The sequence below is a fragment of the Chenopodium quinoa genome, unplaced genomic scaffold (assembly GCF_001683475.1).
Source record: "Chenopodium quinoa cultivar QQ74 unplaced genomic scaffold, ASM168347v1, whole genome shotgun sequence".
Taxonomy (NCBI): Eukaryota; Viridiplantae; Streptophyta; class Magnoliopsida; order Caryophyllales; family Amaranthaceae; genus Chenopodium; species Chenopodium quinoa.
This window is the reverse complement of record NW_018744239.1, coordinates 514,458-531,346: the sequence shown is the minus strand read 5'-3', so window position 1 is coordinate 531,346 and position 16,889 is coordinate 514,458. Positions and strand designations below refer to the sequence as shown.

Sequence of the window (16,889 nt, the reverse complement as noted above, 5' to 3'; positions counted from 1 at the left end):
CTAGTAAAATAAATGAAATACATATTCAAATACTAGACGAATCAATAGTTTTCCAGAATTTTTGCAATCAACCTATTTCTAGATAGGAAATGGAAAAGAGATCCAAAATACTTTGATTTATTACACTTTATGAAAGTATATCTTAAGGTGCAAGATCTAGTAATCTAATTTGAATTGCTGAATATTGAAATTTTAATTTCTAAAATATAATCACAAAGCCTTATATGTGACTAGCCACATGGTATGGCCATTTCACATAATCACATATAAAGCAATTAATTAATAAGTAATAAGGGATTACAGTGAAAACCAAATGAGGTTTCTGTAACATATGTAGGTTAATTAAATGAGAAAAGGGGGTTACTTTCTTAAGTAAGTGGAATTATTCTTTCATTTTTTAAAACGAAAAAATAGGGTTACTCAAGTGAACAAATGGGGTTACTTATTTTTAAATTACTTGATTTCACTCGTATAATAAATTTGAGTTACTTTTATAGAATACATGGGGTTACTCTTATAAAAAAAAATGAGGTTACTCATGCATATAAATGAAGATTACTCTTATAAATCAATATGGTCACACCGTGTGACTAGCCACATACAAGACTTGTCGGTCCAATAGATGAATTTGATAATCTGTTACGCTAAATTGAAGAAACAATAGGCAGTCCAATAGCTGCTTCAATGACTGCAATTGCTATAACAAAAATTGAGAAAATGCTTCCTTTTAATTGGCGATTATCAAAAAAATCAGAAAATGTTACAAATTTTAGATTAACTACATTCCATATAAGTTCAATACACATAAGAGCTCAAACCAAATTGCAGCTCATGACCACTCCATATATCCCGATAGAAAATAAAAAAGCACTCTAAACAAGTACATGTTCGAGTATCATTGACCAACCCCTTATGAATCATGATTCACTGGGTAAGTCCTTATTTATCATCTAATGAGATTTTTTTTTTTTAATACTCCGTATTGTTTATTTTTTTTAGAGTGTGAAATACTAATCAATATTCCTTCCACCAGACCACCACAAATAAATGAACAATATAGATCGGAAAAAAAAAGTTCTAAACTTGGTAAATTAAACCATGTGATTTATGCGATCAAATGTAATTTAACAATATGGTTTATAACATTATTTATTATTTTTTTGTCATCCAATAATTTTTTTTATCAGTTTATGTAAACTAAAGCATTCAGGCAGATAAAAGTGAGGGGATTTTTCATTCATCTTTGAAATGATCAAATGAACATTAGTCCAGTTTACACCAGCCTTTTGTCATGCATTTCAATGTCTAAGTTACGGGTTTCGCCATTTTACATACACTATGTACAAAAAGAAGAGCTGGATTTAGGATAAGTCGGAACCTGTGACAAACACAACAGTACAGTGTTCACCTTCAGCAAACGAGCTTTGTATTGAAGATTCGGTACTTTCTACTTCCCCAGACATCATTTTTGTCAGCATAAAGATAAGCTGGATTTAGGACAAATCAGAACCAGAAACAAAAACAACACTACAAGGTTCACCTTCAGCATACGAGCTTTGCATCGAAAATTCGGTTTCTTCCAATACCAGCTTGAGTTAGCAGGTGGGGTGTAGGTGTCCCATTGGTGCTCCTGAATAGAAATTGCATGAATCCATTTCACCCACAAATAGTACTAATGGCCCATACATGTTTGCCCATAGCAGCAATGTTCCAAGAATGGATGTCCCTGATATTAAGACCCCCTTCCTTTTTGGATTTACACACTTCTTTCCAAGCCACTAAGTTAGGGCTCTGCTTCAGGTCAGAACCATGCCACAAAAAATTTATACAGGCCTGCTCTACATCCTTCAGCACTTTTTTAGGCAAAACCATTATTTGTGCCCAGTAGATATGGAGACTCAAGAATACTGTTTCAATCAATTTCACCCTGCCTGCATAGGAGAAGTTCCTAGTGCTCCAAGTCCACTTCCTACTTCCCCAGACATCGTTTTTGTCAAAATAATATGATTTGATACAGCAAAGAACCCATGGAGGATTTCTGGGAGCATTCTCTATTACACCACCACTATCAACTTCAGCAACTCCAAGCAATGTATTCCACTTCCGAATCAATGCATCCATTGGCGGGTTACCTTCAAAAAATACTTCCTGCCATTCAATAACAACAAAATAAGCATACTTCAAACTCTTGACTGTTAGTATTTAAGAATGTAAGTATCTATATGCTGCCATATCTGCCTCTTTCTCAACGAAGGAATGAGTCACATGTCTCTCTCAAACGAGCTACGTAGTGAAATTTGGTAAACCACCAAATAATGAAGTTCCTTGCTTCAGCTTAATGATAAATCACAAGACTGGCTTGTACTTCCTCTATCATAAATGAAGTCCTGTATAAAGGTTGTTTGGTGCAGCCAAAAATATTTGGTAGGGTATCAGTTATCAACTCCATGGGTATTACCTTTTTTCATGCTACAAATAACCCCTTTATTACTTTTAGTCTGAACTTTAAGGGCAAAAATGATCATTAATAATCTCGCAAATTCATGGTGCTTTTTAAAATTGTTTTTATAAAAATACTTTGGGTAGCTATGATTGTGGTGGTTTAATTTCAGCAGGGATTTAGGTTATTGTGGGTGTTACAGTGGTGGACGAATAGTCTATTTTTCTTTTTCTTTTCTTTTTTCACTGTTACAATTTTGGCAATTTGGTGGTAATGTTAGCACTTTTGTTGGCGGATTGACGGAGGTTGCAGGGAAAGTTGTGTTGGATCTGTGAAGTACTTTGGGTGGGCACTGGACTACTGGGTAGACTGAGGCTATGGTAGACGAAGACAGTCGTGGAAATTAGAGTAACATTTTATTTTAATGGCTGATTTCAGGAGTAAAGATTCCCTACACCCAGGGGGTGAGGGGGGTGGGAGGGGGATTTGGAGGGTGGGTCCCCTAAGTACAGAGCCAAACATCAAAAATTGGTTTGGATGATTTCAAAACCATACCTGATACGAAAATCAATTGAACCAAACACCTCCACAAGGATGTCCAGAATTCAATAGTTAATTATTTAGATTTCACACAATGCCAATATTTAAATTAAGTGATGAGGGAAAGAACTCATACCCCATCTTCAGCATACAAATAGGCATGAATTCTTCCAGTTGGGTCCTCTAAAGTAAGCCGGATCCGGTAGGTTCCATCTGGAGAGCGAAAGTCCTGAATAGTCCATGGAAGTGCTGCTACAACCCGAACAATACATTTATAATTTCCTGTCACCTAAATGAATGAAGCACAACAAATTATTATACTATCACACATGCAGAATCTTCTAAAGCATTTTAGTATGACAAATTGACAAGATAGTAAAGCCAAGCGCTTTCATGGTTTGAAAATTCAATAAACAAGGGGGTTAAGAGATTAGGGGTAGAGAATTGTTCCTTCAGTGCTAGAAACAGGAAAACAATCTGACAAGTATTTGGCATGCATGCAAAATAGGATGATATCAAGGCCTGCTTTGATTAGCCTCAATTCCTAATCATATACTGGTATAAATATATACTTAGTATAACACTTCCTAACTTAAGGCATACAAATAATCAGTTTGAAAGTACAAGTGAGCAAATGAAAGATAATTGCTAGTTATAACGTGGAAGCAAAGACAAGATCTGTTATTGTGGCAATATGCCACTTTTTTTTTTTATTCGATCTGCCAATGGCTCATCAACTCATCATCGTCTTAGACTTAGAGATAATTTCCAATGGCTCTACACTAAATTAATTTCTGGATATTGGAAATCACTGCTAATTTCCCAACTGTCAAGAACCCACACACTAATTTTAATGACAGGATACTCTATTTCTCCTCTTGCTCGTCATGCTAACCGTACATTACCATTTCAATTCTCTGTCATATAATAATCACCTGCTAAATTGTTTAAAAATGGGTGTGATAAGACTCAAATGGCTGAAGCCCACCAGCACCACCGATCCAAATGTACACTAGGAGGCACAAACTGCAGCAATGCAAAAGCAACTAAGGAGTGCAGCTAGTTAATGTTGTAGGGGAATGAGGGCAAGGGTCATTAATGTTGCACTAAGTGAAGAAGCAACAACCACCACCTAAATTCTAATAACTTGATTCTTTTGTCAGTAGAAGACAAATAGTCTTTAAGAGGGAATCACTTTTGTAGTACGAATTGTAATGTATAAGAAAAAAAAAGGAGGGGGGGAGGGGGGGTAGATGTTATGCTTTTGGAGAATTGAGTAATATGTATTGAGATTGGTAACCTCAAGTTACCCACGAGAGTGACAACCTAAAGCTATCAATTTATTCTTTCTAATCCTTTTGTTCAACCAGTCAATCATCAAGCTTTAAATCTAATCTCTGTCCAGTTAGTTACACTTGTTGGCACAAATTTCAGTCTTTAAGAATGAGATACTTAGAACAACAAACGTTTTACTTGTAAGCAAATTAGTACATAGTAAAAGATACCACTGACTATGAAGCACAGGTATCCCATTTCCTAGTGTTTCCCATACTGGAAATGGGATGGGTAAAAATACAGCCAAAATATGTACTCAAATGTCTTGACAAAAGATGTGAAAGGCTAGAAGAATTGGGTACGGAACGAGTGTACAGGGGAGACATCTTGGGCATGGCTAGACAACTTTATTATTACCCCCCTCCACTAATCATGAGGGTCACTTCACCTTTTACCCCCTCTAAAAAATACTAGCCAGGCAACCACAAGAAAGTGCATCGGGCCTGAAACTCCTCTCCTTTATCCATAAAAAACTAATCAAATTTGACGTTTGTTATTTAAGAAATTAACATGTCCTATATATGATTTGGAACAAAGATTCTAGACTTTTACAGGAATATAAAGGTCAAAGGCATAAAGATTTTTGGCTGCCTAAGTGATGCAAAGTCCACTGGCACATTCACAAGTGATGTTATATGTTAGTGAGAGAGGAACACAAACTAAAAGAGGAATCAGAATTTGCATTGGACTAATACTCTGTATAGCATTTCATAGCTATAAAATTCTAGTATACTAGCCCCAGAACTATAGAAGTATAAAAGAGAAGGCAAGCTGGAATTAATATTTCACATAAAAGCACCTCAACCTTATCCAAGAGATCAAAACTGGGAAGGAAAAGAGGGTAAAGAATAGAAAACGGCCATATTCAAGTTCAATGAATACGCTTCTCCTTCCCCTCTTAACACGGAAAAGAAAATAAAGAAATTAGAATCTGCTATTATGCCAGATAAGTTTGCAATAAAAGCGTACATATTATGATCTTAAAACAGGGAAAGAAGAAGTGGGGTAGGACAAATAGTACCTGTGGATATGTCATAACGTCCGTTAGGGTGACAAGAGGTACATCTTCAACTTTATCATCAATTTCTGATTATCATTCCCACAGAAGATGTAAATAACAGTTATTCATCAAGATCTTTGCACATATACTAACACAATAAAGATAAGAGAGAACAATTTGACACCTGTAATGCGACACGGCCAAGGAAAGCTTGTAAATGGCATCCGGTCCAATTTAGAGGATAACCTCTTTTCAAAATCCCTAATGAAACATATGTACAACCTTTTCACACAGAACATGCAATGATGCAGATTACTAAGAGATACTGCCACAAATCTCAGATACATTATATTTACCAAATCAAAGTGAACCATGCACCAAAAGAAAGAAAGCATGTGTATTACCAACCTTTGCCTCTCTAATATATCAAGGTGTTCATTTGGTAAGAAACGGACTTTTGTTGATGAGGTTAGTACACCACACCACAAACCTTCATGTACTTTAAACATTAGGTTGATAAATTTTATCCATCTACCAGCACTAACTGAAGATATATTGAGCTTGACATTTTTTTTATCAACAGAAACTCTCAATATAGTTCCAAGAGTCAGAAATTTACACAAGGTTTCCCTGGCCAAAGGCTGAGGTTCCAATTGCAGTGGAAGTGGATTTTCCTTTTCTGTGTGTAGCCTGCACATGTTCCAAGAAGTAGATTTGGTATCTCAATAAACAAAGCATATGCCTAAAACAAACTATGCAGCCTACCCTGCTTATTTAATTTTTAAAACCAATGAAAAAAAGAAGGTTAATGTATTCAAAAGAGCTTCTGAAGAAGCAAAAGTATAATGCTTCCAGTTAATAATAGAGGTTCTCATGTAAAGTTGCTGAAATATGAGTGGGTCTTCTAAAGATCCATGATTTGATCCCCTGCTAAATTTTAAGGAGCTTGTGACTTATGCACACTTAGATAGAAGTTGAGGTGGGGGAGCATCACTTCCATCCCAAACAACAGCATCCACTCCTCTTGATCAACTTGAGACACATGAAGAACCTATCCTCCCCTCCCCAAAAAAAACACCGCACACAAATAAAACAAAAAGGAATTTATCAGGTATTAATGGTTCTTTTACATTCACATAGACATAAAATCAGAATCATACTAAGATTCAATACAGTAAATGAGCAAAGGATATGAATTTTTGCTAAACTTGGTTACTGATTACATGTTCACACTTCACAGCACACATGCCAAAATCTTTGAGTAAATACAACCACCACTCCTGAGCCTGGGGTCAGTACCCACTTTAAAGAAGAATATCACCAACAGTCTGTAATATGTGCAACTCAAACTAACATAACACCCTAGGAAAAAAAGAGCATAACATTGTGTATAAGTAATGATAATTGTTAATTTTCTTGGTTGTCTTTGCAAGAACAAAATTGGAAAATTGATAAGTTTCTAAATTTTATATTGACTGATTTGATTCATCAAATATTGATATGTAGAATCGTCTACAGAAACACAATCGTACATCAGTCTCTAACTGTCGATATCAAACCCTTGACACACTATAACCAATGACACCAAAATATAGTGTTACCTGTAAAAGAACAATAGAAACCAGAGACCCATGGTGTTCATTAGTGTAACATGACTCGAATCTCTACTAAATTAGATATATTGATCAGTTTAAAAATTGAAGGGCCAAACCTACTTTACAACCCTCCCCCCCCCCCCCCCCCCCCACCCCAATATATGTAATAGTTGAACTCGAGAACGCCTCCTACATGACTACATCACACTAAAGCGAAATAAATCTTCACGAGAAATATTGGGTGAGTAGAGTGGAGCACAATAAGAGCAATATTTTCGAGCACAACCCAAATATGTTTTGATACCAACTGCTTTTTGACAAACCTCATCCTCATCCCATGCAATCACCTTCCCTTTTATGGGACCATGAAGAAATCCCTCAATACAGAAAGCATGTCGAGTATCAAGATAGTGAGATCCGGCCGGCCTTGCAAAATTATAGATACAGCATTTGGTGATAGAATACACGACTGGATACTCAGGTGCATAAGTTGAGGGAAGTGAGAAGCAAGCATATATGCTCTGTCATCTCCAATGCGTCCAGAGAGGTCCAGCCTTTTTATATTCTTACAATGCTTACAAATCAAAGGAATTAACGCAGCATGACAATGAGCTTCGTTCAACTCCGGCCAATAAGGAATCAATCTTTTAAGACCACAAGGGAGAAGGCAAGTTGGTTGTACTATACACTTCAACTTAGGCAACCTGTAATGTCAAGAGAAAAATTAGCTTGCAGAGAATTGGAAATATGTTCACTCACAACATAATCAACTTTATAAAATCATGTACAAGCATGATAAAGACAAGTATAGAAAGAATAAGAATTAAGAGCAAATAAACATGAGCCATATCTTGCTAAATTTAGAGGTCAGTTTGCCTAGGAGTACTTCAGTAGTTCAGTGCATGCAGCACACTAGTGAGACTTACTACAATTGACCATGAGGCGTCCATTTGCAGTATTCTACACAGTTTCGTGGTAAAAAATTAAAACTGTCACTATATATATATATATATATATATATATATATATATATATATATATATATATATATATATATATATATATATATATATATATATATGTAAAAAATAAATAAATAAAAAAGAGAGTATCACAATACGACAACCATCATGAGTGAAACTTACCATGATTTTAAAAATTCACATTAGGTTCTATTAGAGAAAAATGGAGAATAAAGCAAATAATGGGCAGCAAATGAGCAAAATTGAAGGTAAGTTCTAGATCAAGCAGACAACATTTCTCATATGGGACTCAACTGAAGCTTCTCAATAAAAAGTAATAAGTAAAAAATAAATTAGTAAAAAATCAACCCATTGAAACTTTAACTCCAAACCACTGAACTGATTATGTGGCATAATTAGTTTAAGACAATCATGCCTAATTGTGATGCCACATTAGCACATGATTGACACACCTTCAACTCAAGGATTGATTAAAATCAATCACTCCATTAAGAGCAAGACAACGTACACACAACCCTCCCTTAATCCTGCCTTAGCAGGGGCCTCTATTGAGCCATTGCGTTATGTTATTGTTTATTAACTAAGAGTCCCAGATAGGGGTAGGAATATCACAACGGTCACTTAATTTTGCTGCTTGCTGCTATCTACATATGATTTACACATCCAAATGAATACACAACCAAACCAAAACAAGTTCATTCAAAAAGTAGAAGATATTTCCAGGGGTTGAAGAAATCAAGTGAAGCCAAAAGTTGGATCGCCAACCTGCCTGTTGTTGTAGATTACTAAACAGCAAAATGATTGGTAAGGCTATTACAAACTTTATTTGACAACAAAAAGAAGTAATAAGCATGAAATAGAAGACATGCTGCGATAGATTATATTTTCCATTAGTAGGCAAGGATATCAAAGTCAAGAAGTCAACTTCAACTTCATTGTAATGTTTTCTTTACTGTGTTGTTTAATATTTATTCACTAAATTGACATAATCCCATTCCCATGCAACAAAGCTTCAAGAAGACAATCGCTGGCTACTCCATGGCCTTCTATGATGAAATGGTGACTTAATTGGAACTATATTAAAGAGTAAGCACAACTGGAACTTCTGCTAATGCTCCAGAATATAAGATAAACAGCAAGCAATCATTCAAGATTATCATACATTTCAAGTATGTATATTCAGCAAACGCTTCACATGAGCATGTGGGAGGACAGCAATATAGATACTGAGGGACTTGCTGAGAATAGCGTACTCATGAATTGCCACATAAATCATAATACAAATATCTGGAAAAAAAGTGGGTTTCCATAAGTAATCATCAAACAATATGATCCTACACACACGGGCACACATACACACATAGAAGGTGAAACAATGGAATGTCAGAATGATATATTCGCCAAAAGTTAAATCATTGAATAATCAAAGATATCGCACTTTGATGCTTTAGAGTTGTAGGGGTGTTACCTTTGCGCAATGTACATATCTGCTTCACCCCTAGAATGATATATTCGCCAAAAGTTAAATCATTGAATAATCAAAGATATCGCACTTTGATGCTTTAGAGTTGTAGGGGTGTTACCTTTGCGCAATGTACATATCTGCTTCACCCCTAAAATTAATGCTGGGAATAATTAGTTTGGTGTACTGGTGAGGGCGGCGGAGCAAAAATTTCAAGTAAAATAGATAATACTGCTTTTCCTCCGCTGGGGCGCCTTTCAAAAAGCAAAGATCCAGCACATTGCCAGGCGGGAAGAGTGAATCCAACACAGCTGACCTCCATGACTTGCACACTATGAAGGACTTGTAAAGATTAAACCCCCGTACCAAATACGACCCCTGCACCATGTACTTCATGATGGTGACCAATATGTCATGGTCCATCTCATCCCATTTCCTCACCATCCGGGCCTCCACTACGGCCATTGGCATCCTTGGCCTTTTCATTTGAAGTCTATTAGTAGATGAGCGAACATGTTGCTCTAGTGGTCGCTTCTTGGATCTCCCATGCAATGCCATACTTTGATCTACATCATATACAAAGAAACTCATCAATTTCTCTACTAAAGAATACATCTTTCAAATAGTATGTTGACATTAAAAATTAACTTATCACTCCATTCTACACGGCCATACTGTCATTTTACAAACTTTTAGAAAGCTTATCTGACTTTTTTCTACTTTTTGGCTCTTGCCATACTCTGAAATTCAGATTACATATATAATTATACCCCATGAGTAAGATGATTAAAATTTAGGGTTAACAGCACGTAAACTACCTTTAAGTGGGGCTTTTATACAGTTAATAAAAATAAAAATAAAAAATAAAAAGAACTTAACTTCAAAATTGCAGGAAATTATTTTCAACGAGAACTTTCAAAAAAATCCTTTAAAGAAAAGGGTGCAATGAGAAATAGCCTAGTATATTTAAAAAGTAGAAGCACATTACTCCATATTATACAACAAGAAGTCATAGTCTAATATTCCCAAAGAGATGGGGTTGGCTACATAAACCGAGAACCTATATCACATGATCATCCACAAAGATCCTTCTCCTCCATTTGCTTCTTTCTAAAGCCATATCACCTTGTAAGCCCATTTTCTCCATCTCCAATTTCACCATTACTTTGCTTTATAACAACCAAATACGGTATGGTGGTCATGGACTATTTTGCTTTATAACAACCAAATACGGTATGGTGGTCATGGACTATCCTCTCTGTAAAGAGGGGTACTATCATAATCATCTAAGGCTTTGATATGGTCCATTTAATCTCATGAAGAGTTAATTTCATTACCACCATTAATCCATTATTATGAAGGAAAGCAAATCACATTTCATGATCATCACCAATTGGTGAGCACTGATTCTGAATAATAATCTTAATTATAATTCTATATATCAAACAGGCCATTTTGTAGAGCACGGATTCGGAGCCAAACTCATTTTGCCTTGATTGCATATAATGGAACCAGAAAATGGACTGGAGGTTTGAGGTGCAATGAAGAAGACAAAGCGGTTGAAGAAGCAGCCGCTGCTTCAAATGCCGCATCAATGGCTACCAATTCTTCATCTGTAAAGGGTTTGTTCCAATCTTCCATAACTGTCCAAAATCATGATTTCTAACTTAAATCCAAGTGAACAAAACCTAACTTATCCAAGTAGCCACTTTTATCCAATTACCCAACAACAATTGAACAAAAAGCTATGAAATTTAGAAGTAATAGTTCCGCTTTTCGAACACTACAATTACTGAACTGACAATCAAATTAAATTAGATGAAAGATGAACCCTGGATTGTGAAATTGATATGATGATTACTAAAAGAAATAACTTACTCAATGGGGAACGTCAAGCGCGATGTTGAGTGCGCTTCAATAGAGAACTCAGCTATGTTCATCCGCTTTTTTTCCCTTATAAATAGAGCAATTCCCAATTTCCCAGTATAGTATATATTACTTGTAGCAGAATAATTCAAAAAACCACACTCTGTTTTCTTGAGTAAAGTAATACCTCAATTCTTGGTGGGGGCGATTGAGGGGTTGGGGTTTCGGCTGAGGTAGAGTGGAATTGGTCATGTTGTGGATCGTTATTGGTCATGTGGTGGATTAAGTTATTGAGGGTTGGGGTTTCGGCTGAGCTAGGATTCCGGCGATGTGGGATTAAGTTATTGGTCATGTTGTGGATCGTCTTGCAGGCTTTGTAGTATAGTTTACGGGCCTTAATAGTCTGCAAATGCTTAACTGAAGCTCCAATAAAAGTAGTAATTTGAGTTGAGAGTAGTAATTTGTTTATTTTCGCTGAAATTTTTAGAAACTCGGCAAATTAATCTACATGTAGTGATGAAGATGAATTGTTGAATCTAATCCGATCGATTTCAAGGCGTGCAGTTGTACATTGCGATTGTTCAGATTTTTTTTACTAAATGTTCAAAATTTGCAATGTTCGGATTTTTTTACTGAATATTCAAAAGTTGCAATTGTTCAGATTTTTTTACTAAATGTTCAAAAGTAAAGGCATGGTACATTCCGATTGTTCATATATTTTTACTCAATGTTCAAATTTTGCGATGTTCAGATTTTATTACTAAATTTTCAAAATTTTAACAATTTGCAATCGTTCAAATTTTTTGACTAAGTGTTCAAAAGTATATGCGTGGTACATTGCGATTGTTGAAGTATTTTTTACTAAATGTTCAAAATTTTCGATTTTCAGTTCGGATTTTTTTTACTAAATGTTCAAATTTTGCAATCATTCATATTTTTTTTACTAAATGTTCAAAAGTGTAGGCGTGGTACATTGCGATTATTCATATATTTTTACTAAATGTTCAAAATTTTCAATGTTCAGTTCGGATTTTTTTCCCCAAATGTTCAAAGTTTGCAATTGTTCAGAAATTTATAATAACTGTTCAAAATTTGCAATGTTCGAATTTTTTTACTAAATTAATCGATCAAATTAATAAGAACAATAAAAAATATCAATTAATCAATCATAATGAATTACAAATTGAAATCGATCTGATTAGTTTAAACCAATTCAATTGATATTATTAAAACAATAATTTCATCCACAAATTCAACTCAAAATCAAAAGTAAATTAATTTTGGTCACAATGAATTCATAATAATTAACTAACCTAGATTAATCTCTTCAGGAATATCGACAATTTTCATCATGTTAAATGCTGAAAATCAATGGAAAAAATTAACCGAAAAAAAAAAGAACAAAGGAGAGAGAAAATAAGAATTTGAAAAAAAAAAGAATGAATTAAAATCGAGAAAGAAATAAAAAAAGATCAGATTAAAAAAAAAGAGAGAGAGAGAGAGAGAGAGATATTTTGTAAAGGAAACAAAATATTAACAAAAAAAAAAGAAGAAGAAATAAAGATGGCAAGAAGTAGAAGAAGGAAGAAGAAGAAGTGAAAAGAGATTCTGCGTTTTATTTGTACTGGGGTAGCCAACGCGCGCGATGCATGCGGAGCGGCTTGTTGGTTTTTATTGGGTTATGTTTTATTTGTTTAAGACGTTGGTTTTTTGCAGATAATAATTTTGTAAATTAATGGATTGCGTGATTAATATCAGTTTGATTTCCTTTCTTCCTAGTTAATCTACTTCAGCACAATCATCAGATTAATATCATTAGTCTCAATGTCTTTTAAACACAATTATGTGTAAGTTATCACAAAATAAAGAAAAAAAAACTCCTACTTAAAGCAACAACCTTTTCGTTGTCTAGTGATTAATGTTGTTACGTTATTATATCATAACCCCCATTATAAAATCAATAACATAATACTAAAACAGACACCAGAATGACACGTGTCAATTTCTGGTGTAACTTTTTCCCTCCAAAAAAAACCCTTACATTTTTTTTTGCGAATATCTTCTTTGAGAAGTTTGGTATAATATAACTATCATAATATTATTTCAAATATTTTATACGTATCTTTTATAGTAAACTAGCCTTCTGTCTCATGCAATGCAAGGTTTGTTTATAAGTATATAATATAAATAATTATTCTTTTAATATATGTATATTGGAAAATGAATAATTTATAGAGTAGAAGAAGAGATGAAAATTAAATGTAATTATAGAAGAAATTAAATTGGGGGAAAGTGAACAAAACAACATTCATACATGTATCGAACTAGATTTTTTTTTTTTAATATGAAAAAGGGGATTAAAAAAAATTAAACGAGGAGACATGTGGCATTGGGAAAAAATAAAATATACATGTGGCAATATAGGGATGATGGTTTGTGTTCTTAAATACTAAAGTATAGAAGTATAGATATATTACTTTAGTTGTTAATCCGTTTCCATAAATATTACTCTGTATGATCGACAAATCTTTAATACATCATAATTTTTTCATTCAATTGATTAATATAATTTAAAAGGATGAATGTATTAAATTATAGATTTGTACTACACAAATTATTATTGAATGGTTTGAATTTTTTTTAATACTTTAATTGGTTTCTTGCTTAATTCTAATACGAATAGCCTAATAAATATATGAAGGGAGTTTAGCAACATAGCATAACATTATAAACACCTTATCTATACATGTAATCATGTAAGACAATTTGATTAAATCCTTTAGTTTGTATTTGTATATTCAATACTTTCATAAAGTATCATAATTTAGGAAAAAAATTGACTAAATATTAAAACAGGGTTATCATTCCTGCCCATTAAGTGTAATACACAATTTTAAATACTCATTTGATTAATAAAAAGAAATTTTAATACTAAATTATCATTGAATTTTAAAAACACTCATATGGTCTAACATGTAGATGTAGTTTTAATATACTCATTTGGCTAATTGACTCTTTCGTTATATTTCATGTTTCATTTCATTATATACGCAAAATAAGAAGATAATAAATTTGTTACAGATACATTTTATCTATACTATTTTTTCATACATTATTTTTTTCTTTCATTGATTAAATTTAGTGAAATAACTGTGCATGGCACGGGACCTAATCTAGTATCATAAATGATCAAGTGGTAGCAATTGCAGAAAATCAAGAAACACAACTTTAGTAAATTACATTAAGTGAAGTTTATAATCTTCAATAACTAATCTGAGGGGCACTAATTAAGTGAAGTCAAGTCCATGCATGACTGGATAGGTTCACTTATTCCATTCCCTTTTTTAAGTGTTTTGCGTTTGAGTGGGTGTAGCTTACAAAACTGTCTTCAAATTCATTTGAATATGAAGAATTCATCATCTCTTGTTTCTTATCCACTATATATCAGTCATTTAGATTTAAGTGTTAATACTTTCGAGAGAGGCATTCTACCATTTATTGAAAACCTATATTCTCTTGAATATCTTGACCTGTCAGGTAGTTCCTTTGGACCCCAAATACTACTTTGGATAGGTGAACTTAGAAGTCTCATACACCTTCACTTCGCTGAGTGTGCTCTCACTAAAATTATTTTAACTAACCTCATTTTTAAAAAAAAAAAAAAACATAATAATTTAACATATGAGATTATATATGACTGAATAATTAACTAATTCAACACAATACCAACAGAAAATGGCGCCCATTCTTACATGCTCATTTAGAAGACCAGGGTATGTTTTTCCAAATTCAAACACCTTCAACTCTAGCCACCACTTTCAATTCTAATTATTCTCAGAACGTTTAGCACAAAATATTGTTCTGTATAGACATATGATTCAATCTATTTATTTATTCTACCATGTATAAATATTTTAAGCTAAACATGTACAACACTGAAGACTCAAATAGGCTGAGATCTGAGTGTCTTTCACTGGTCCAGTTACTAACCTACTACAGTAGAAAGCATTAGTTTTTATCAACAAAGAGAAGAGATGACCCACAGAAGCTAAAGCCATTAACTATCAATACATTTTTAACAAGTGCAAGAGATCATATCATCATAAAAATCACCTGAACCCCAGCCCACCAACGATCCACACAAGCTCAAGCCACAACAATTCTGCAACAAGTCTATTGATCCTTATGTAAGTATTTTTTGACAGTAGCCGCACAAAAATAAAGCAAGTTGCCTAAAAGGAAAACACAACACTTATATAGGGTCCATTGTTTCGGAAATAATCCTATGCCACACTACCGATATATTTACTACTAATCATCAACATAAAATAGATCATACCCTTGCTAATGTAATGGATATTTCTAATCATGCTATACAACTACGAAAAATTCCTGAGAAAATTTGTTACAACCATCGTATTGATTTAACGTTAATATTTTTATCCAATGAAGATTAAAATAACATAGAATTTGATCTCTACATCATATACTCACATCTTAAACCCCAATTTAATTTAATTTAAACAAACCATTAAACAATTAATCTTCCTTATTTATACAAATCAATAGAAATTACTCATTTAAAAAAAAATATATATATATATATATAATAATAATTTAACATATGAGTATAGGAGTAATTGAAGAGCTAGTTTATAATTTTATATTACAGTTATTTAATTGGTGAATTCTTGATTACTTTCTTCATCACAACTACAAAATACTGTTTGGTGGTGTAAACACCCATTTATGTCTCCCCAAAACCAAACATAATGATTGCATGTTAGTCAGAAAGCGCACATAAATACAAGAAGAATAAAGTAGAAGTCTATTATTAGGGCAGGTTCTTTCTCTTTTAGATTGGATTTGTACCTTCATCCCCGAACTTCCAGTCTTGGTTCCAAACCTATTGGAGTTGACGATCTCCTTGATCGTTAAGGGGTGTAACCTTCACCTTGTGAACGGTTTACAAGTTCCTAAAACTTGTTGGCGACTCTTTTGCTCTACCTTCCTTCCCTTTGGACGCCACCGTACTTTAGTGTATGATCACAGTGGGGTTCAAGTTTGGAGTAATGCTTGAAATATTTCCTACAGTTTTTGGCGACTCCATTGGGGAGGATTTCTATTTTAATTCCTGAAATTTAATTCAGCAATGATTTAGAATGACTGGATGAGACTCGAAAAGTTCTAATTATTTCATGTGCGTAATTTTGATTAACATTATCGTCATATGCATAAAAAAGGATCTCATTGGATAGACCATCCGTAATGAGTCAAAAACATAGGATTTTTACTCGTAGGAAATTTGAGGAATATCTTTCACAACTAGAATCGAAATAATGCTGCAAAAAACTGGAAAATTTTAAGAACATAGACAGCTGTTGAGGCATGTAGGAACTGGCGTCTAGAAAACAGAGTCTGTCGCCGAAGATATGGCTCTATTGCCGAGCGACAATTCTGTCGCCAAGCGATAGGGCTCATATCCCGGCGACAGTCCCTATTGGCTGGCGCTGCGTTCTTCCAATACCGAGCCAGAAATATGAGTTCTAATTTTGATCAATTCTAGCACTGTTGGCTCAATTCTACTTCCTGATTGAGTTTTTCTCACTTTTCTGAAACCCATATGTGTTCTACATATGGTCATAACCCTCTGGGAATTCATGCTTCA

General features: G+C 33.9%; 1 protein-coding gene across 3 annotated transcripts; it reads right to left on the bottom strand.

The window, feature by feature from the left end:
• Window positions 1–1,209: 1,209 nt before the first annotated feature.
• On the bottom strand, window positions 1,210–11,686 carry LOC110694077 (protection of telomeres protein 1a-like). Of its 3 annotated transcripts, XM_021871235.1 has the most exons (8): window positions 11,234–11,686; window positions 9,477–9,921; window positions 9,362–9,391; window positions 7,234–7,614; window positions 5,500–6,005; window positions 5,337–5,401; window positions 3,117–3,269; window positions 1,210–2,148 (listed from the first exon to the last, which is right to left on the bottom strand). In XM_021871235.1, the coding sequence occupies exons 4-8, from the start codon at window positions 7,242–7,244 to the stop codon at window positions 1,657–1,659; spliced, it is 1,227 nt and encodes a 408-aa protein (XP_021726927.1). In that variant the 5' UTR covers window positions 7,245–7,614; window positions 9,362–9,391; window positions 9,477–9,921; window positions 11,234–11,686; the 3' UTR covers window positions 1,210–1,656. The 3 variants fall into 3 exon arrangements, with proteins under 3 accessions (XP_021726927.1, XP_021726928.1, XP_021726929.1); XM_021871236.1 differs by having other exon boundaries at window positions 9,362–9,921; XM_021871237.1 differs by lacking the exon at window positions 9,362–9,391.
• Window positions 11,687–16,889: the final 5,203 nt, after the last annotated feature.

Bases quoted from the DNA above. Each gene is read 5' to 3' on its own strand.
- LOC110694077 (XM_021871236.1), bottom strand. The intron at 3,270-5,336 runs GTACTATTTGTC...TCATTCATTTAG, and splicing joins ACGTTATGACATATCCACAG to GTGACAGGAAATTATAAATG. The intron at 2,149-3,116 runs GTATGAGTTCTT...ATTGAATGGCAG, and splicing joins ATTTGTATGCTGAAGATGGG to GAAGTATTTTTTGAAGGTAA.